General features: G+C 48.3%; 1 protein-coding gene across 1 annotated transcript; it reads left to right on the forward strand.

Moving 5' to 3' along the window:
* Positions 1-523: 523 nt before the first annotated feature.
* KLF4 (Kruppel like factor 4) lies at positions 524-3,802 on the forward strand. Its single transcript, XM_007951938.2, has 4 exons — positions 524-640; positions 1,221-2,211; positions 2,311-2,475; positions 3,627-3,802. Exons 1-4 carry the CDS (start codon positions 542-544, stop codon positions 3,800-3,802), a joined length of 1,431 nt encoding a protein of 476 aa, XP_007950129.2. The 5' UTR covers positions 524-541.
* The last annotated feature ends 18,914 nt before the right edge of the window (positions 3,803-22,716 follow it).

A 22,716-nucleotide genomic window follows, 5' to 3' on the forward strand; every position in this document is an offset into this window, starting at 1 on the left:
CCCAGTCCGCAGCTCCGCGCCGCCGCAACCAGTCTCACCTGGTGGCGCCGCCCGCCCGCCGCCGCCGCCGCCCCGGCCACAGTCCCTGTGCCCCCGGCGACAGCCGCGGCGACCGCGACAGCGGAGGGGGACGCCGCTGAGCCGAGGAGAACACAGCCGGGCCACCGGACCTACTTGCTCGCCTTGTTGATTGTCTATTTTTATAAGAGTTTACAACTTTTCTAAGAACTTTTGTATACAAAGGAACTTTTCTTAAAAGATCTCTCCGGTTTATTTTAATCCAAAGAAGACGGATTTTGGGCAGTGTGGGGTTTCTGATTTTGGCTTCGCTTCTAAGTCTTTTTAATCTTCATTGATTTTGGGGTTCGGGTACCCCATCTGCTGCGGGCTCCCGAGGACCGTCTGGGCCTCCACATTAATGAGGTAGGTGCGGCGCGGGCCCCGGGAGCAGGGAGGGGCGGCGGCCGGGCCGGGCCCCCCTGACTCCAGTCCTCCGTGTGCGCCCCGCCCGTCCCGCAGGCAGCCACCTGGCGAGTCTGACATGGCTGTCAGCGACGCGCTCCTCCCGTCCTTCTCCACGTTCGCGTCCGGCCCAGCGGGAAGGGAGAAGACACTGCGGCCAGCAGGTGCCCCGAATAACGTGAGTGTCGCCCCGTGGCGCTGGGAACCCCCCATGGGCTTGGGGGCGAGTGGGAGCCCTGGTGCCCTCGAGAGGCACCGGGCGAGGAGAAGGGGTGACCATGGCCCAGACTCTGCAGCCTTCTCGGCACGACTTCTGGGCGCTTGGCGGGGCTGCGTGCGTGTGGTCCCAGTGCTGCGGAGCCGTAGGGGGCGCACGCCGGGTCGGCACAGGTTCCCAGGTGGCACCGACTAGGCTCGGGTCAGCCTGGCGCGTGGGCGGTCCCGTGGCGAGGGTGCACTGGGAGAGCCACGGTGTCCCAATTCCTGGGGCGGCAGGCGGGGGAGGGACCGCGGTTGGCGAGCCGCCGCGCTCGCTCACGCTCACTCGGGCAGACACACTGAACACCCTCGACACCTTTTTCGGACCCGCTGTGGGCCAGGGTTTCGGCTCTGCCGCTGGGAGGCCCCGGGCTCTGACTGACTAGCCAGCCAATCTCCGGGCCTGGTGGCGTAGGCGCGCCGGGACCGCAGCACGCCTGGTGGTGCCGGGGGACCCGCCACTGACGGTCTCTCTGCCCCCCGCCCCCTTGTAACTCTAGCGCTGGCAGGAGGAACTCTCGCACATGAAGCGACTTCCTCCTGTGCTTCCCGGCCGCCCCTACGACCTGGCGGCGGCGACGGTGGCTGCCGACCTGGAGAGCGGCGGAGCCGGCGCGGCTTGCGGTGGCAGCAACCCTGCGCTCCTGTCCCGGAGGGAGACGGAGGAGTTCAACGATCTCCTGGACCTGGATTTTATTCTCTCCAATTCGCTGTCCCATCAGGAGGCGGTGGCCGCCACGGTATCCTCTTCGGCTTCAGCCTCATCCTCGTCCTCCCCTTCGAGCAGCGGCCCGGCCAGCGCGCCCTCCACCTGCAGCTTCAGCTACCCGCTCCGGGCCGGGGGAGACCCCGGCGTGGCGCCGGGCAGCTCGGGCGGCGGCCTCCTCTATGGCCGGGAGTCTGCGCCCCCTCCCACGGCGCCCTTCAACCTGGCGGACATCAACGATGTGAGCCCTTCGGGCGGCTTCGTGGCTGAGCTCCTCCGGCCCGAATTGGACCCAGTGTACATTCCGCCGCAACAGCCGCCGCCGCCAGGGGGCGGGCTGCTCGGCAAGTTCGTATTGAAGTCTTCGCTGAGCGCCCCCGGCAGCGAGTACGGCAGCCCGTCAGTCATCAGTGTTAGCAAAGGCAGCCCCGACAGCAGCCACCCGGTGGTGGTGGCGCCCTACAGCGGCGGGCCGCCGCGCATATGCCCCAAGATCAAACAGGAGGCGGTCTCGTCGTGCACCGTCGGCCGGCCCCTGGAGGCCCACCTGAGCGCCGGACCTCCGCTCAGTAATGGCCACCGGCCTCCCGCACACGACTTCCCCCTGGGGCGGCAGCTCCCTACCAGGACTACCCCGACCCTGGGTGCCGAGGAACTGCTGAGCAGCAGGGACTGTCACCCGGCGCTGCCGCTGCCCCCTGGCTTCCATCCCCACCCCGGGCCCAATTACCCACCCTTCCTGCCAGACCAGCTGCAGACGCAGGTACCACCGCTCCATTATCAAGGTCAGTCCCGGGGACTTGTGGCCTGGGCTGGGGAGCCCAGCGTGCGCCGACCCTCTGGGGCGCACGGGGTGATGCTGACCCCACCCTCTTCACCCTTAGAGCTCATGCCACCGGGTTCCTGCATGCCGGAGGAACCCAAGCCAAAGAGGGGAAGGAGGTCATGGCCCCGGAAAAGAACGGCCACGCATACTTGTGATTATGCTGGCTGCGGCAAAACCTACACGAAGAGTTCTCATCTCAAGGCACACCTGCGAACCCACACAGGTAGGTGTGCAGAAATTGTGGGAAGGAGAAAAGTTGGTATGGAGCCCCGTAGGCAAACTGGCCACACCTCAGGCCTCCCTTGAGATGTGGGGTGCGCTCTGTCTTCTTTATCTCCTGGGATCACAGGGAGGACAGCCAGCCAGGCGCCTCCTTTTTGCCCAGGAGCCTTTTACTGGAGGGATGGTAGTTGTGCTTGGAGGTGCTGTTTTGTTAGGCCTTTAAAAGGCAGGGAGGTTCCCCCTCTGGACCGCTTGGCTTAAGGAGAGTTGCCCTTGTAATCATGACATTTTGCAGTGCACAAGCAGCAAAGCTTTTTTAAAAAATCGCTTTTTAATTTTCTAGACGATTTTCGGTGGCCATTTCCTTCCCAGTGTCACTCCCCTTGGTGGTGTTAGTTCCTGAGTTAATAGTAAGGTTTTATTTAAAGTTTGAGAAGTTAATGTGACTGAGGAGTGTCACTGCAGAGTATTTCCTGGTTAATGAAAGGTACATATTGTCATTTAGGTGTCGTTTTCATTAAAGTAACAAATGTTGGTAACTGAAAGATAGCGTCCTGTAGTGTTAGGCTGAACTGTTAGTGGGATTTAAAGGAGCCCTGATGATGCAGCGGCTAAGCGCTCGGCTAACCAAAAGCCACTCTGAGGGAGACAGATGTGGCGGTTCTGCTTCTCCAAGATTACATCCTGGGGAACTCGATGGGGCAGTTCTACTCTGTTCTGTAGGGTGGCTATGAGTCAGAGTCGATGGCAGCGGGTTTGGTTGGTTTGGTTGTGGGACTGGATGTTACTGCTTAGTTTGGGCAGGGAAAGATAAGATACATCACCAGTCACAATTTCCAGTATGATGTCCCAGCTCAAATGATTGAGAATGTTGGCCATGTAGAAGTGCAACATGCATGGGCTTAGGTGGTGGTGGTGGTTCACTGCTTTGCTATGTGGTGCTCGCCTAAAAACTACCAAGACACGTAACGTATTCTTCCTATCTAAGACCTGAAAATTAAATATGGCCCTTCAAAAGAATAAGGATATTCCCGGATCCTTTCAGAATGGGGCATAGGGAGTTGGTTTAATATTTGGCCTTTACTTTTGGAACGGCCAGTTCTTCACTGTCACAGTGGCTTCAATGGCTTTTTTGGTACCCCCTTTTCATAGGTGAGAAACCTTACCACTGTGACTGGGACGGCTGTGGGTGGAAATTTGCCCGCTCCGATGAACTGACACGGCACTACCGCAAACACACCGGGCACCGCCCCTTCCAGTGCCAGAAGTGCGACCGGGCGTTTTCCAGGTCGGACCACCTTGCCTTACACATGAAGAGGCACTTTTGAATCCCAGACAGTGGCTGTGACCCACATTGCCAGAAGAGAATTCAGTATTTTTCCCTTTCACACTGTCTTCCCGGGGAGGGGAAGGAACCCAGCCGGAAAGCACTACAACCATGGTCAAGTTCCCAACAGAGTCACCTTGTAATGGATAATCAGGAGACATGCGGAAACCAAAAGACGAAAAATTAAAGAACTGATAGGGCCTGTGACTGAATCTTCTATCATTCCAATCCAAATCCAACTTGAATATTCCTGGACTCAGAAAACGCCAAGGGGGATGACTGGAAGTTGTGGATATCAGGGTATCAAATAGATCCATGAATTGGGGGGAGGAATGGAAACACATTCCCTTGAATTGTGTTTGATGCAATAGAAGTATAAAGATCACCTTGTATTCTTTGCCTTCTAAAAGCCATTATGATGTTAGAAGAAAAGGAAGAAATTCAGGTACAGAAAATGTGTTTAGCCTAAATGATGGTGCTTAGTGAGTCTTGGTTCTAAAGGTACCAAACGAGGAAGCCAAAGTTCTCAAACTGCTGCATACTTTGACAAGGAAAATCTATTTTTGTCTTCCGATCCACGTTTATGACCTAAGTCAGGTAAATACACCTGGTTTACTTCTTTAACATTTTTTTATGCAGACAGTCTTGTTGTATGCACTGTGGTCTCAGATGTGCAATAATTTGTACAATGGTTTATTCCCAAGTATGCCTTAAGCAGAACAAATGTGTTTTTCTATATAGTTCCTTGCCTTAATAAATATGTAATATAAACTTAAGCAAACTTCTATTTTGTATATTTGTAAACTACAAAGTAAAAAAAAATGAACATTTTGTGGAGTTTGTATTTTGCATACTCAAGGTGAGAATTAAGTTTTAAATAAACCTATTTTATCTGAACATTGATTTTGTTTTGTTTGTTTTCCCTGAAAAAACATGTAACAGAAACGTCATTTTTAAACAGTGGAGTAACAGGTGTGCAAAGAACACCAAAAAGCTTGCTTTCTCTCAACAGAGCTTCAGAACCACAAGGGTTTAGTTTTACAGTATAGTGCTGAGAACTCTGAGTCCTGGAAATTACGGAATTATCTTAAACTCACCCAGCTCAGGTCAGCTCTTCTCAGATGGACTTGTCTGCTGGTATTTGGGAAAAAAAAAAAAAAAAATGTGACAGACTTTCCAGGTCAAAACAGCATCACCATTTTTGAATTTGCCATGTTGGAATGAAAGTATTCATAAACATACCCATTTCAGTTTTACATTTTAAAAAGCCTTTATGGCTCGTCTTCAACTAAAATTAAAAATACAAAGACCGTCTTTGCAGAGGCCTGGTTTTGTACTCAAAACAATTTGTGTAACTAAAGAACCTGCCCATTGAAGACAGCCCTAAGAACATAGTTCCACAGTGCCCTCCTGAGGATCCAAAGATTCACTGGCTTTGCGTGTTACTGACAGGTTACTTCTCAAGATGCGGAGGCCAGACTTCAGCAGTCAGTCTGGTTGGATGGCAAACAGACTGGGAATTTCCAAAACTAATTGCAAAGTAGATTTAAGTGATTTTATAAGTTTGTAGCATATCTGTACTCGAACTTATTAAAGCTTAGAATTGCCCTGAGCCTTTTGGGTTACTGTCTTATACTCTCATGTGTTTTAAAGTGGGTACCTAAGAGTTTGAAGTTCATTGTGGCTGTGAAATGGAAAAACATTTGTGACACTTGTTGACACTGATCTACTTGTAATGGTAACGTGGGTGACTAATACTTAACATCAAGAGGATGGAGCTGACTGGTATTTTCTTTAAAGTGCTTATTAACTATCCTTTACATCTACTGTCCAGAGGTGCGTTTGCATTGTGGGTGCATTTTATAAATGGAAAAAAAAAAAAAATTCACGAGGCTCATGGGAGATCAACACCAAGTATTTTCCTTGGCTTATGAGAGTCCAGCATGACTGGAAAAAATGGCATGTGTCTTTGCTTAAAAGAAAACAGGTGCATCAATAGATGGAATTTTATGTGGCCAAGAACATATTCAAAGCATATTTAATGACATGGAAAAATGCTCATGGTATGTTAAGTGGAAAAAGCAGGATCTGAGACTATAAACAGCATGAGTCCAATTGTGTACATTTGAATGCATGTGTGCCCGCTGAAGGGAACAGAGAACAATGGGCAAAGAAGAGACTGGAAGGAAGCACCGGAATTCTAATCCCCGTCTCTCTGTTTAAATGCTCTCTTCTACAGTTTGCAAAAATTCTAAAATAAGCACCTATTTAAAATAAAGAAACATTTACTTTTTCAGCATGCAGGTGAAAATACTTAGGTTTTATTTTTAAAAGACCACTGAAAGCTATTTAAACAGAAAAGAACCTGCATTCTAACACTCTGTTGGCATTAAGTTGGGGCTGGTGGCTCTGGTAACCTACTTCTCTGACACAGATCCCTCTGGCACATAGTAGGTACACAAAAAGGGTTTGCTTGACCGTGGTTGCCATCTTTGTTAAGTGCCTATTACCGCAAATCAATTACTTCACATTGACTAAGGAGCTCTGGCCTAGTGGGTAAGGCATCTGGCTGCTAACCTGAAGCGCAGTTAAAGCCCCCAGCTGCTCCCCAAGAGGCAGTCCACTTCCCTCAAGATTTACAGCCTTGGAAACCCAAAGGGGTTCGCTAGGAGTTGGAATCTACTCAACGGCAGTGGGTTGGGTTTTTTGATTTTATTATAGGTTGAAGAAACATCATAAACTATCAAGAGATTTTTCATGTATTCAAATTTTTCTGATGTCACAGGGAAACTTCACTGCGCATTAACAGTCTTTAACCTGAAAAGGCAAGCGTCTCTATCTATATGGAATGGAAAACATTTTCCAAAAGGACCAAACACTGCTCAGCGCACAGCTAAGCCTGCTGTAGCACCTGTCGGTTCTGAGCTCCTCGGTGGACTGTCATCAGGGAATTACAAAGCCATTTATACTGTATAATAAACAGTACCTAATACTTGAGTTGCCTGCTGATTGCATTTTCCCAATGACATTTATTTTTATATACCCTAGTTTTAACCTGCACACACACACACAAAGGATTAACAACAGTGTTGCCTCACATAATGGACTGTCGCTCTACCTCTTCTCCAGCAAAATACTCAAGCCAAAAACATGTTTGACTCTTGCAACTTTGTTTGGATTTGCGGAGACAAAACAGGTCCCTTCGCCATCTCAAAGACGATAGTTGAGGGAACAATTCTTTGCCTTTCAAAAACGGTTCCTGGTTTTTAGAAACATGACCTACTATTTCGTGGTAGGGGGTTAACACTTTTTATATAAAAGATAGTCCAAGTGAACCCCATCTGGAGCCCTGGAAGCAAGGGGACAGAGAGAGTATTCACGAACCCCAGCACCTTCGGTACACAGGAGTACCTCAACCTGGCAGCCTATGTCAGCCACCTGTTCTGTGTTCTGGCTTCTGACATGCCACTCAACCCAACAGCAGACAAGCAAGTGGATTTGCAGACCGAATTCTCTCCCTCCTTCTCCCGCTCATAACACATACACACCGCACAATGCTAGAGAAACCTTTTTATTTTATGTATTTTCAAATTAATTATGTCTTATTTTGTTATGGATTCTATTCTACTTTTTTTATTTTACTTCTTCATCTTTTTCGCACCTTCTACAGGCTATTGTATAACGACATGCTTTTATAAATGTGCTAAACCGAAGCTAGGCCTGCCTCCTAAAGGCTGTTGATGAAACTATCATTCATGGCTCACACACAGAGTCATTCGGTGTTTCACATAAAACCCCCAGCTCTCTCTACATGACGTGGAATATACCACGGACCTTTCTATATGTGGAAACCCAAAGGAACAACGGTTACAATTAGAGCGCCTTATGAAGATAAATTAGAGCCATTTCCTTTCACGTGAAGTGAAACTAAAATGAAAGTTGGAACAAACACCTTTGGAAAGCCTTTCCCTGAAACATAAGTGAATTCTGAGTTAACTGCTTACTGTCTCCTGAGAAAGTGATAAATTCTTAAATCCTTATGAAGTACCTAGTAGTTCCATGCCACGATAGAACTACAAAATACAAAATACAGAGAAAACCAATTGCTACAGTTTTAGCCTAAACAGAAAATCTTGGGGCTGGAACCACAGCCGGGTCAGTTGATTGGGGTGGGGGAGGAGACGCGGGGGAAGGAACGTTGGTCAAGTGGATTCTCTGGAATCGAGTCCATCTGGAGGCTGTTCTCTCGTTTGCCAGGATGCCCTTAATACAGTATCACATCTACAAATTGCTTCAGGGCTTCTCGACACCCCAGATGAGTCAGCATGTTGCAACTGTCCTGCCCAGATAGCCTCTCCACTTGTTCTTAAAGGAAAAGGAAACAAATAGGACCCAATAACAACGAAAAGTAAACTCACACAGTCCCTTCACCGTCTCCTCTGATTCTACCGAACAGAACCGGCTTTGCGCTGACGCCCCACAGTAATTATAATGCCACCCCACAGTGTGCGGGTCACTGGACGTCTTTTCGCTTCTTTTCATGTCTGTGTTATTTGTTACTCACACAGAGCAAAGAGGGAGAGAAGCAGATTGTGATAGGTGGGTGGGTGGGTGGGTGGATAGATAGAGCCTCTTGTACAGGTTTGACAGTCATGCAGTCAAATCAATTAATGCAGTCCAATCTTTCCACTCAAGGTGTCTCAGGCCAGGAATTTACTGGGTTAGGATACCTAACTCACCTATAATGTTTTAATCTAACTAACTGGCATGGCATTAACATAGTACTGAATAGAAGCCAATTCCCCATGACACAGGCAAACTGCATGCATCCAGGTGCTATTCCTGCATACCCACTTAAAAGATAAAATAAATAACTTTAAGAAAAACTGAAGGAACCCTGGTACACTTGCTGGAAGCCCAGGAGATACATTAATTTGCGTGAACCATGGACGCCGGGGTCTGCCCCTTAGACACATGCGTACAGGGACAGGCAGAAGGGATTTTCTCAGTGGGGGTGAACAAGAACACTCAGCGTGGACCCAGGTCACTTTTATGGGATACAGTAGCCCCTCACTTCTGTACAGTTCCTGGAGGTTGCTAAAGAATTGACACGCTCCATTTCCTCCATCCTCACAAGAGGCAGGGGTGGGAATTCCTTCTCCTGTCCCCACTTTACAAATGAGGAAACTGAGGTTCCCTTTACAGGTTAGTGTTTTGTTTTGCTTCTCAGTCTTGCTGACATACTCAAAGCATTTCTCTTCTAATACTTTTGTCTTCAGTTGGCTGGGCAGGTAAGGCTACAGGCAAAATGGATACACCCCAAGACAGAAGGATTTGCTAACACCAACTTCTAGTAAACCTGTTTAGGAGTCAAAAGCCCTAGACTTTCTGCCTCCCAGTTAGTGTTCAATCTCCTTTGTCAAGGCAGACTGCTGGCGAAGCTCAAGTTTCCTGCAGATGTTCCTTGAGCCCATTCTATGCCATGAATACCATCTACACTTTGGCTTCTGAGGAGGAAGAGTGAGTTCCCCTTTCCATCCTCACCTCTGGCCCGGTCTAACCTGCACGCAGTGTTCCTGGTCAGCAGACCTAGTTAAGCCCCTCCCCCACTCTTTACCTTCCCACCATCCCTAGTGCCTAGTAACAGGGATAAAGATATGACTTGGTCACTCTTCCAACTGTGCACCCCAGATGCTGTCCGGCGGCCTCTCCAGTCACTGATCAATGTCTGCACCATGCCAAACCACTCTTGCCCCGCCCCTCGGTCCACCTCACCACGTACCTGCAGGTTCTGCCTTTCAACCTTTGCCTGCAGGTGCTGGGCTCTGCTGCTTCTGGGGAGGAAGGTCCACAGTCCCTTGCAAGAGCCTGTATAGTCTTCAAAGTCCAGGTCTTAAAAGGCCTCCTCCATTCTACTCTCTCTAGATCTTTCCTTAAACTCTTATCCTTACACACTACAGCATTTTTTGGATCTGGTTACCCCAACAAACACAAGCTTGTGGAGGGCAGTGGGAGCTTTTGTTGTTTGTCCCTGAATATCCATAATTACCGCATTTGAGGGAATGAAATTATTTATTGAAAATTTTGGCCCCCTCCCCCGAAAACTGACATCTCAGAGGACTCTTCTTTCACAGGGGATTCCTCCTTCGGGAGAGTTAGGGAGGCACTGGGCTACCCACCAAGGCACATGTCCTCCATGAAGCCAGAATTTGGGGATGGAAGTATTTTATTCTTTTCCCTGGATAACTCATTGTACTCCCCTGTCAAGGGCAACAACATTAGTATGAATATATGACAAAGAAGTTTTTTTTTTTTTTTATAACAAATGCATTGCACTTTAAAAGCTTGAAGAAGGTACTTTTCTCTCCAGGCTACTGTCTAGGTGAATCAGCCCAAACAGGAAGGATCATCTCCTGTTGTGAAGCCCCCAACCTCGTCTTTGTTGCTTGGCTGGCAGTACTTTACTGACTTCTGAAAAGGCCTAAAGAAACTCGCTCTAGGAAACAGTGCTGTGACTGTTTCTTGAGCTGGTGAGTCACTAGGCCATGGATCCAATCTATCCTTTTGGTCCCAAGGTGGAGGAGTCAGCTTGATAAATGCTCCTCCTTTGAGGCATTGCCACTACTTCACTTAGGAATGGGTCACCGACTGCAGGCACTGCAGCACGTAAATGTCATAGGATGCTGGTGCAGGAAAGAGTCTTCAAGGCCATTTAAGTCCAGGGGAAAACTGAGGCCAAAGGTCATGCCCAAGGTCACATCAGGCTGGCATCTGAGCACCCACTAAGATCCGACTGAGTGGGCTGATAGCTACTCCACTCTGACAACCCAAGAAAAGCTTAGAGGAAAATTAGGATTTTTCTTTAAAACACCACACAAAAAGAATGCTTTCAAAAGGAAAGTTCTAAATTCAATGCAGCATGCTTGGCTGCCCAAAAAAGCATTTTATCTCTACTTGGTGCTCCAGCAGTCCTCTGTTACCATCCAGTGAGGCCCAGCACTGCTCACTCACCACTACATCCCCTCTTTAGGGACCCACAGGCGCCATCCTATAGAAGCCTTATAATTCTTGCTTTGTCCTGTTAGCTTTCTGTTTCCCTGCAGCCACTTACATCCTATTCAACAACCTTCCTTATCAGTCACGGTACAAAGGGCACAGAAACCAAAGATGAATAAAAATATGTAAATATGCATGTCTACAGATGTTTTTCCTAATAATTGCTCCCCGAGGAGTATAAAGAGTAAGTTAAATGCATCCTAACCCCAGTTATTATTACCTCTCTTGGAAAAATGATCAGTTATTTGTAAGACTAAACCATATTAACTGCAACCACATATATATATTATCTTTTCCTCTGCAACTGTGGTGGTTATGTTTGTATGTCAACTTGGCTAGGCCTGGTTGAGTGGCTGGGCAGCTAGATGTAGTATTCCCCATGATGAGACTGGTAATCAATCAACTCCACGGTGGAATCTACTGGGAGCAGCTGAGTAGCTGCCTTTGGGTGTGTGGTCTGCTTCCTGTATATAAGGAGAAGCTTTGAGACTGGTCTCTAGCCTATGGCACGCTTGGACCCTGCATGTAGCCGTGTCATTGCTCAGCAGCCTGCTAAGCTCTGCCTACCTTTGGGACTTACAATGGACTTAAGTTAATGGCCTGCTGTGTGGTTTGGTAACATTGGGACTGTGCCTTTTTACTTGTTAACCTTGGGCTTCTCAGCCTCAGCAGCCAGCAGCTGTCTGAGTAAACAAACACTTCTAGCTCCAGTGGGCCAGGAGCAGGAGGCAGAGCTGGACCCCAAGGTTGAAGGGCTTTCACCCAGCCCCTAGAGCCTAGCACTTTAAACTTGGACTTAAAGCCTCCGAATTGTAAGAATAAACTCCTGTTTGTTAAGGCCATCCCATTTGTGGTATATTTCTCATCAGAGCCGCACTAGGGAGCCAGAACAGCAACTTTCTAAATTTCTTATTATTTTAGACACATCTAACATTTAGATACATCGTTTATCAGGTGCATGGTGTTGTTAGGTACCATTAAGTCCGTTCCATCTCATAGTGGTTCTGTGCCCAACGGAACAAAACACTGCTTGGTCCTGTGCCACCCTCACAATCCTTGCAATGTTGGAGGCCCCTGATCCAGCCGTCATGCCACTCCATCTCATTGAGAGTCTTCTCGTTTTGTGCTGACCCTCTACTTCCCCGAGCATGATGTCCTTCTCTAGCTAACAGTCCCTCCTGATAACATGTGCAAGTGCTTAACACTAAGGTTCTCCACGCTCACTTCGAAGGAGCACTCTGGGTGTACTTCTTCAAGACAGATTTGTCTGTTCTTCGAGCATCCATGGTACATTCCATATTCTTCACTAACACCATAATTCAAATGCATCAATTTTTCTCCCGGTCTTCCTTATTCATTACCCAGCTTTCACATGCATATTGAGGCTACTGAAAATACCGTGGTTGGTCAGGCGCACATTAATCCTCAAAGTGACATCTTTGCTCTTTAACACTTTTGCAGCAGATTTGCCCCATGCGATGAGTCACATGATTTCTGGACTGCTGCTTCATGGGTGTAGATTGTGGATTCAAGTAAAATGAAATCCTTGACAACATTATTTTTTTCTGTTTATCATGACGCTGCTTATTGGTCCAGTTGTGAGGATTTTATTTGCTTAATATTGAGGTGTGTTGTTGTTGTTGTTATGTGCCGTCGAGTCGGACCCGACTCATAGCATATTGAGGTGTAATCCATACTAAAGGCTGTAGTCTTTGATCTTCATCAGTAAATGCTTCAAGTCATCTTCCCTGTCAGCAAGCTAGGTTGTGTCATCTGCATATCACAGGTTGTTAATGATTCTTCCTCCAATCCAGATGCCATGTTCTTCTTCATATAGTCCAGCTTCTCAAATTACTTGCTCAGCACAGAGATTGAGTAAGAATAGTGGAAGGATACAACCCTGACACACACCTTTCCTGATTTTTAACCATGCAGCGTCCCCTTGCTCTGTTGGAATGACTGCCTCTTGGTCTATGTGCAGGTTCCTCGCAAGTACAAGTAAGTGTTCTGGAATTCCCTCTCTTTCAATGTTATTTATAATTTGTTATGATCCACACAGTTGAATGCCTTTGCACAGTAAATTTAAAAAAAAAAAAAAACAACAACTGACAGACAAGTGATGAAGGTGCATGTTAAGGCATGTTAAAACGTGTTATTCAGGTTCAGCATGAAGATTTCGACCTTGTTCAACAAAATATCATCAACTCCTGTTGGAATTAATGATCCATTAGAAGAGAGGTTAATCCTCAGACAAGACACTCCGGGTTCTGTGGTTTGGAGATTGCGTATCCAGACCACGAAAACAGCTTGATTTTGTTGTAGCACAATTAACTTTACAGCTAGGGAGCACTACTGACCTCACGGGACTATCCCGAGCTGCAGCTTGTGGAAACAGAGGCTTTGCCTAAGGGGCTCTTTGCATTAAAGACTTTGTTAGGCAAAGCCACGCTGGCAAGGGAGCCTGATTTGCAATTTGTGCCTTTGTAAAGGATTAGAAGATCCCTATTGTTTAATGTTTGGGTCTCAATTTGCATTTGGAAACAAGTAACCTCTCCCAGGTTTAGAGTTCTTTTTTTCTATTTTTTTTGTCCTGATACACAATTGATACTGAAGGTTAAAACACTGATAAAAGTGCTTGGCCGAATGTTTGCACTGATTAAGGAAGTGTGATAGACTGGTTTCTCTGTGAGCCTGGAGTCTACCAGGCTCCAGCCATACTGAGACGGTAATCTACTTGGCAACGGCTGAGTAACTCATAGGGTATACACCACGATTTTACTTCTTTCCTTAATCAGAACGCCTGGCACTTTGCAGAAAGCAGGACAGACTGTCTGGTCAGACAGTGATTCTGTGGAAGGGACTGGAGGAAAAGTCCTCTGACCCCATCAGGACACGTTTGAACACTTCTGTCCAATGTCATCCTTCACAAATAAAGGTTTGGAAAACATGTTTAACTTTATGATAACATTACTCTCAGCTGTACAAGATGTTTAACTCCCTGTCCCTTGATAAACAGTTTTTAACTTTGCTTTGACTTGGAATATTGGCAACATAAAACCTGGAATAGAAACTGCATGTAGAGAGACAATTTCTCAGATTGTGGGTTTAGAAGCATGGTTTGTTTTCTTTTCAACTCTTCAGTTTCTCACTCTTTTCACCTTTGTCATTGGCCACAAGAAAACATTTCAGGGCAAATGTACCAGGAAGTTTGGACTTGGGGTTGCTAGTTGAGTGAACTGGAAAAGAGAATTCACTCTCATTGAGCACATACAGTATGCCAAGCACTTTGCGAGACGCTTATGAGTTTATCATCATCCTCAATTTATCCTCAGCACACACTGAGGCCCAGAAGAGTCCAGTGACTTGCTGAAGGTCGCACAGCTGATTGGCACCCAGGTCTGCCTGACTCAGAAACTCGGGCTCTTTCTGCTACATCACACTGCCTCCCAACAGAGTAAAGCTAACTTCCTTTGGCAGCTTGTCTTCCCCTTACCTCCTTGGAGTGTGTGCACGCGCGCGTGCGCGCGTTTTAACCTAAACAAGGGTTACATGTTCATGTAACTATATGGCAAGACTAGCCTACCGCATTCCTTTTTTAATGGAGACAAGTAGGCTTATCTGCTACTTTGTTAACAACACACCACATTCCTCCAAAATCCGAACGACTTGAGACACGGCGATCCTCTCCTTCATCACAGCACCCCGCGCCACTAGCCACTGAGCTGACTCTGACTCAGGGCGACCCCACGTGCGGCGGAGAGAAGCGCCTGCCCTCGCATACAATGGCTGCCACCCTTCGGAAGCAGATGGTTAGGCCTTTCTTCCAAGGAGCTTCTGGGTGGCCTCCAACCTCCAACCTGTTGGTGGGTAAGCGTTAACCACTGTACTACCCGGGGACTCCATAAAAGCACCAAAAGTAAGTAAGTTGTTACCTTTTCTCCTGAGTATTTCATTCTCAAATTTGAAAGCATTTTATACACATATTCAGCCTATTAAGGCAAGCACTAGGCACCTATATTGTAGTTGGGCCAATTGGCAGTAAACCTATGACGCTATCTTTTGCAGACAGACCCAACACTCGGAGGCCCCTTCAGCAGAGGATGCAGGAGGGGAGGTCGGTGGAAAAGAGTGGCACCTTCGAGTGCTGTGTTTTGAGCCCACGTTCTCAGCTCCGTCCCGTGGGAAACACGCCTGCTTCCTGGCCCTTCTACCAGCACACTGCCAACATTCTCCTAATGCTAGCCATATCTAAACATAATCCTTTTTCTCCTAAATGGGATCTCGACCTAAAATAGATCTGGGTATATGCCACTGGGCATGAACAGATGACTCAGAGAGCCATTTCAGATCGCAGAAGCAGGAGAGGTTCTTCAGAACAGGGGAGCAGAGCCGCCAAGACAGTACTCAAGGAACAAAGGGATGACAGCCGGACAGACTTCCAAAGAACATTGCACTAAGTCCTCCTTGCACAAACGAGGAACCCAGGGTCTCAAGTCACCCACTGTTATGCCACTGCAGTCCTTTCAGCCTAAGACTTTCCCTGACCCCCATCCTCTGCTGCCTAATGTGGACACAGGTGGTACATGGGCAGGTTTTGATCTAAGGGTGTGATTCGGCTTCAGGCAAGGCAGGAGGGGAGTGGGTCTCCCCTAGAAAATGCATCGATTTGGGATATTTTCTAAACATAGGCTTTGGTTGTTTCTTTGTTTTGCTTTTCTCCTTTAGTTCACTCTATCACCTGAGTTAGGTTTACATCCAATTCTTTTATCCAATATCAGGGCACTGGTTGAGTCAATCTTGGCAAATCCTTACAACAGACGATTACATGTCATTACAATGAGCTGTAGACAGGAATAAACAGGGCCCAACATTAAGGGCCACTCTATGCTTTGCTTGCTTCACCCACTTTATGCTGCACCTTGCTGAAAGTGAAGACTTACAGCACTTGCTGTGAAGATCAAAGACTACAGCCTTCAGTGGGTTGTATATTTCAACATAAAGAAAACACAGATTCTCACAACTGAATCAATATGCAACATCTTGATAAATGGAGGAAAGATTGAGGTTGTCAAGGATTTTATTAGACTTGGAACTACAATCATCTCCCATGAAGCAGCAGTTAAGAAATCAGATGCATTGCACTGGGCAAACATGCTGCAAAAGACCTCTTTAAAGCGTTACAGAGCAAAGATGTCACTTTGAGGACTAAGATGCACCTGACCCAAGCCATGGTATTGTCAACAGCCTCATGTGCATGTGAAAGCTGGACAGTGAATAAGGAAGACTGAAGTATTGGTGCTTCTGAATTATGGTGTTGGAGAAGAATACCGAAAATACCATGGACTTCTAGAAGAACGAACAAATCTGTCTTAGAGGAAGTACAGGTGGAATGCACTACAGAAGTGAGAATGGCCAGACTTTGTCTCTCATAGTTTGGTCATGTCAGAAGGGTCCGTTTCCTGGAGAAGGATGTCCTGCTAGGTAAAGAAATGGGTCAGCGAAAGAGAGGAAGACCCTCAACAAGATGGATTGACACAGTAGCTGCAACAATGGGCTCGAGGTTAGCAAGGACTGTGAGGCTGGCGGAGGACCGGGCAGTGTTTTGTTCTGTTGTATATAGGGGTCGCTATGAGTAAGAACTGACTCTACAGCACCTAACAATGCTATGCCTGCCCCTATATTCAGCATTTTAAACGCACTTTCCCACGTAGTCGCCACAATAACCTTATGAGACAGGCATTACTAAACTCCTTTTGAAGAATAAGGAACCTGAGGCACAGAGGACCTAGGGTCACCTGCCTTGAATCTCAAAACCAGTGAGTGGTGATGCTGGCATGTCAACCCAAACCTACCCAGACCTGCACTCTTGAGCCCTATACTCTTTACGTTCAGAATAAAATTCACTGGGGAGAAGTCATCTGGGGTGAGGGGGGATCTATGCCCTACGATCTAATGTCAGTTCCTTGGAGCAGCCTTCCTTGACCCTAGTAAGAGACCTTCCACTCACTAGGTATTCTCGATCGCTTTAACCTACTTGATTTTTCTTTATGGCACTTATTATCTGAAATTTTACACAGACTGGATCTATTTAAAGTAGTTCTGGCAGTGCAGTGGTTAAGGCTAACCAAAAGGTCAGTGGCTTGAACCTATCAGCCGCTCCCTGAAAGAGGAGGCAGTGTACTTCTGTAAAGATTTATAGCCTTGGAAGCCCAGTGGGAGTCCGAATTGACTCATATGGCAGTGAGTTTGGTTTGGTTTGGGATCTATTTATGGTCTGGCTCCCCCTCTGATGAAAATACTGCCTGAAAATGTGCTTGGCATATAACCATTACCCATTGCTGCCCAGTCTACTCCAACTCATGTTGTTGTTGTTGTTGTTGTTATGTGCCATCAAGTCGGATCTGACTCATAGCGACCCCTCCTTGGGTTTCCAAGGCAGTATCACTACAGAAGTAGATTGCCCCATCTTCCTTCCGAGGAGTGGATGGTGGATTTGAACCGCCAGCCTTCTGGTTAGCAGTCAAGAGCTTTAGCCACTATGCTACCAGAGCTCCTATTCCAACTCATAGAGACCCTATAATACAGCAGAACTGTCCTGTCCCATAGGGTTTCCAAGGCTGGAGATCTTTATGGAAGCACACTGCTTCATCTTTCTCCAGTGGAGAACCTGGTGAGTTTGAACCACTGATCTTTCCCTTAGCAGCTAAGTACTTAACCACTGTGCCACCAGGGCTCCAGGCCTGGCATATAGCAGTGCTTAATAAATATGTGCTCACTAAATGAATGCACCAAAGCCTTAATACCGTCTTTTCCTTTTTTTTTTTCTCACTGTCAAACAGGAATAATTTAGATTCTTAACACTTAAATGAATCAGATTTTTTCGTGTTTTATCTGAAATCCTCTAAGCTGCAGCCACAATTTCATTCCACTTAAGGGTCTAGAACTTATAACAGTCCACTTTCAAAACGCAACAAAGTTTGACCCCCCCCCCCCTGCTGGATATAGATCTTCTCTAAGGCAAAGTTCAGTGGGCTGCAGAAGAGATCGTTGGAATTCTGCTTGGATACACTTGCTTTGGGCCAAAAGGGAATCACGAATGTTTCCACTGCTAATCCACTTAGTGTCCCATTTACCCAGATGGCTTTTGTAAGCCCCCCTGGTGGTTTTACACAGATAAACCTTCCAATCACCAGGCTCAATTGAGCACATGCCCTAGACAATTAATTGTAGCTGACGAGTTTTTTGAGCTGAATGACTGACCACCTACGTGGCCAGCTGAAATGAAAGGAGCCTTTGAAACAAGCTGATCCAAGCTGCTTAGGTTTTCACCCTATAATAAACTCTCTTCTTCCCTCTCCAGAAAGGATTAGACTTTCAGGAATGGAAGCATTGGCCAACGTCTTTGGTCCTCAAGCTAGATGACATTGACCTAGTAGCCAGAATCCAGCTTTATAGCTGTGCAGTGCCTAAGGCATTTGCCTGCTAACCAGAAGGCTGGCAATTCAAACCCACCAGCTAGCTGTTCCTTCAGGGGAAGATGGGGAGATCTACTTCTGTATGAGTGGGAATCAACTCCATGGCAGGGAGTTTGGCCTTTTTTTGGGGGGAAGGGGGGGTTTAGTCACACTAAACTACCAGATTTTTTTACTCTCCACCATGTCAGTCAGTCGGATGGGGACTCTGGCCTCCTCAGCAGCTTGAAAGCCCGCCGAAAAGTCAGAAACAAAGCACCCTTGCACTCTGGGCAGTCCAGGGCCCAGGAGGACCCGTTTCCCCTTCCTTCTCCAAACAGTACCAATCGCCTATATAAAATTCATAAACTCTGGGCAGGAAAGAAATGCTCCCATTGGAAGGCATAGATGTTCTCCTAGTAACTATTGCCATTTTAGTCTGTAGCTAATATCACAGTTTTAACGTGTGTGTGTGTGTGTGTGTGTGTGGTGCAGGGAGGATGTTAACTTACTTTTAATACATCAACATAGTCTGGGCAGCTTCTCCATCTCCATCTGTGGTGTACACATTCCCAATCCTCCCACTGTCCCTTTTTAAATTTCCAGGGACTAGTTGGGAATTAGGAGCTCTGGTAGCATAGTGCCTAAGGCACTTGACTGCTAACCAGAAGGCTGGCGGTTCAAACCCACCAGCCACTCCTCGGAAGGAAGATGGGGCAATCTACTTCCGTAGTGATACTGCCTCAGAAACCCAAGGAGGGGTCGCTATGAGTCGGGTCTGACTTGACGGTATATAACAACAACAGCAACAACAACAGTTGGGAATTGATAAGACATTAAAAAGCAAACGCAGAAAATTAAACAAGTATGCCAACGTCAAACTCAATGCCAAAAGGAATAGGATGCTTCCTTTCAGCTGTAAATCTCAAACATTCTTTCTCTTCTCCTGGAACTTGTAGGGGGTCTGCGAGACTTGTAACAAATAATTAGGAGCACTTAACATCCGGGGTTATTACTGACAATAGAGTTCCAAGAGCACACTCTATTCATAAAAGCGCCTTTCTACAGAAAGAGCTTCAATCAGAGCTCAATTCCAGGAGCTGCAAGACCATTTCCACGTCATCGTCACCTCGTTAAACTGCCCACCTCGACTGTCAGCGTCCCGGGTGAGTGCAGAGAAGGGCCAGGGTCGGTGGATGCCGCGTATCTCGCCCGGGGGTAACTTTACAAAGCCTGACCTCACCCCAGTTGGTCCGAGCTGAGGTCCCCTCCCCGGGGACAGCGATGCCCCGATGCGGCGGCACCTACATCAAAGGCCGGAGCGCCTGCGGGTTGCCGCTTTGGGATCCCAAGTCCTGATTCGGTAGTGGGCCGGGTAGGCTGGGGTGTGGATCCGCGGTGCAGATGCAGAGCTGAGAGAAAGCGCCGTGGGGTGGAGAAGTCGCCAACGACCTTCTCCCGCGCCCAGGGACCTTCCCGGAGTCCGGGCCTCCCCTCCCCCGCCCCGCCGGAGCCCGACGAGTCTAAAGCGGCAGATCCCGGGCCTGCCCAGGGCTGGAAGCCGCGCCCCCCCCCGGAAGACCCCGTCCTTGGCGCCCTCTTCGTGCCAGGGCGGAAGTGTAAGTGTCAGCGCACGCCGGGCGGGACGCGGGCACCCCCGGGGACACCCGACCTCCGCCCGCGCTCCCACACCCAGACGATCTGGCGCGTCCGCACTCCCGGTCGGGGAACAGCTGGGGCGCACGGGCCGCGCCCGGGACCGAGCGACGTTCGGGAGAGCGCGGAACTCCGGGGCGCGGTCGTTCCGCGGAGCCCGGACCGGGAAGCGGCGCACGCCGCGCGGTCTGCAGCGCCCCCCGCCGGACGGCCGCGCGCAGGACGGCTCGCTTCCGCCGGTGCCCCGCGCAGTTAAGACCCGAGCACGTCCGCCCAGACGGGGACGGGTGGCCCTCCTCTTCCTCCCTGCTGAGGCTGCAGCAGTGCTGTGAAAAGTGGAAATGGATTCTGATCCTGGCTTTGTCACTCCCTGGCTCCCTGATCCTGGGCAGTTTTATCGAAATTCACTTCCAGGGCTCCCTTTGCCTAAAGGGCCTTGTGATCATTCATGAGAGGGTGCAGTGAAGTGCCTGCCCGGCCTGTATAGCAAGTGGGCTCCCAGGATGGTGCAAATGGTCTCCATGCTCGCTGCTAACCGAAAGGTTGGCGGTTGAAGTCCATCCAGACGTGCCCTGGAATAAAGACCTGGCAGTCTTTTTCAGAAAAAAACAAAACATTGACAACCGTGTAGTTAAACTGTACTCTGACACAGGTGGGGGTCGCCGTGACTCAGGATAGAGTCAAGGCCACTGGTACTCCATCTAGTAAGTACTCAATTAATGGCAAACACTGTTGCTGCTATTATTATTAGCAGGTGAGGCTTTGGGGGGAAGGGTTTCACCGAAGTCTCTGATCTTCCGTGGGCAGGAACGGGCTAGTTGCCTTCCCTTGGAGAAGCTGGGATACAGCCATCCTGCCTTCTAACTGCACCTATAACTGAGCCCTCAGATGTCCCTTCTTTGAACCTTCCATCCTCAGTGCCAGATAGGAATAATCATACTGCCTCATAGAGCTGCTGCAAGGATACCTAGCTCCTGGCACATGGGAGATGCTCAGAGCAAGCCTGTCCCACTGGCAGTCAGCAGGTCTCAGAGTACTTGTGTAGGCTCAGTGCATGACCCTTGCCCCTACCCACCTCCAGTCAACAGGTCCAGGTCTAGAACACGCAGCAGATGCTCAGTGCCAGCCCTGCCCACCTCTAGCAGTCAGCAGTGGGGGTGGGGGGTGGGGAGGTTGGAGGGTAGGGGGGTGGGAGGATGGGAGGGTGGGGTGGGGGTGCTCTTGCAGCCCTGTCTGACCAAGCAGCTTGGGCTGCGGGCGACCATAACTGCTGAAGTCCCTCTCTCTCATTTCCCCTCGACACCTCCTCCCTCAGATGCCTTCTCAGATCCTTCTGGAAGTTAGTAGGGTTAGAAATAATAAGTTCAAGCCCTCCTGACCCATGGAGGGGTGGAAAGGTGTTAAAATGTGCATCAGAGGGCCTGGCTGTGAAAGCAGCCCTACCAGTTCCTGGCTACCTTTATCCTGTAACTTCTCTGCACCTCAGTTACATCATCCTTAAAACACACACAGTGTGCCTTCTGGGGTAGACCAATGGGAGAATGGATAGATAATGTGATGAAATCACCAGGCACATAGTAGGTATTAGGTGAATAGAAATTTGTTATGATTTATGTGAAGCACAAAGCCCGTACCAGTAAATACTTGTTGGATTGAACTGTTTCCCCCTTGGTGAGTTCTACACTGAGAATAACTTCCCTGCAGGTGTTTCCCTGTCTTTGGACAGCCCTCAGTGCCATGTCCTGTAACCTATCCCTCCTGTCTTTTTACTGAATTTGGTACTTTGCCTGTAGAAAGAGTAATGGATCTTCCCAGAATTATAGGCCTGGTGTTGTCTCTTTCAAACTCTTTCTGTGATTCTTGTTTCGAAGTTTAGTGGTGTTAAATTCAACAAGGCAATCTCTCTGTTTTGTTTTTGGTGGTCAGTGTGTCCTTTCTGTGAAAGGGAGGGAAGCGGAGTGTTACTGAAAAGTCGTTCTGAGTTATGTGAGCATGTGCGTAACAGTACTTGCTGCCAGCAATGCAAATGGGATACATTGCATGGCCGTGTGATAAAGACACCGGCAACATCAAGGCCCCTTTCCTGTGGCTTCTTTGCTCTCAAACATGAGAAACTTCAGGAAAAAAAACAAAAACGATGTCCAACATCCATGTGCTTCCAAAAACTCCACTGCTGTCAAGTCGATCTGACTCATAGCAACACCACACGACAGGGTAGAAAGGCCCCATAGAGTTTCCGAAGCTGTAATTTCTCAAGAAGCAGACTGCCACATCTTTCTCCTGTAGGGCAGCTGGTGGGTTTGAACTGCTGACCTTTTGGGTCGCAGCTGGGCACTTAAACACTGCATCACCAGGGTTCCGTCCTTGTGCGTTAGCTCCACATAATCCCAGCACAACCCATTATCTGGATGGACTTCAGAGAGACAGACTGACTGTGGACTCAATACTCACTTCCCAGACACGGAGCTCTCTTTCAAGTCCTGCCTCACATGCATGGTGTGGGACAAAGGTTCTGCTCCCCAGGCTCTGACGGGGGCTATTCACTGGCCATCCGAGGGAGCATTCTGTGACTCTTTGGAAATGATAGCGCTCAACCTTCATTAGCACAGAGCCCTGGGCAAATTAGAGAGCTTTCACATATTATGACAAGGTATGCGACAGCTGTGACTTCACCAAAACTATTCATTACGGGGCCGTTTGCTTAAAGGTTGGCCTGGTGGCTTGGAGACGTGTCTTTTGCTCTCTGACTCAC

The sequence above is a fragment of the Orycteropus afer genome, unplaced genomic scaffold (genome assembly GCF_000298275.1).
Source record: "Orycteropus afer afer isolate SDZICR_OR568_19922 unplaced genomic scaffold, OryAfe1.0 scaffold00320, whole genome shotgun sequence".
NCBI lineage: Eukaryota > Metazoa > Chordata > Mammalia > Tubulidentata > Orycteropodidae > Orycteropus > Orycteropus afer.

Bases quoted from the DNA above. Each gene is read 5' to 3' on its own strand.
- KLF4 (XM_007951938.2), top strand. From the start codon at position 542: ATGGCTGTCAGCGACGCGCTCCTCCCGTCCTTCTCCACGTTCGCGTCC. The intron at 641-1,220 runs GTGAGTGTCGCC...TTGTAACTCTAG, and splicing joins CAGCAGGTGCCCCGAATAAC to CGCTGGCAGGAGGAACTCTC. The intron at 2,476-3,626 runs GTAGGTGTGCAG...CCCTTTTCATAG, and splicing joins ACACCTGCGAACCCACACAG to GTGAGAAACCTTACCACTGT.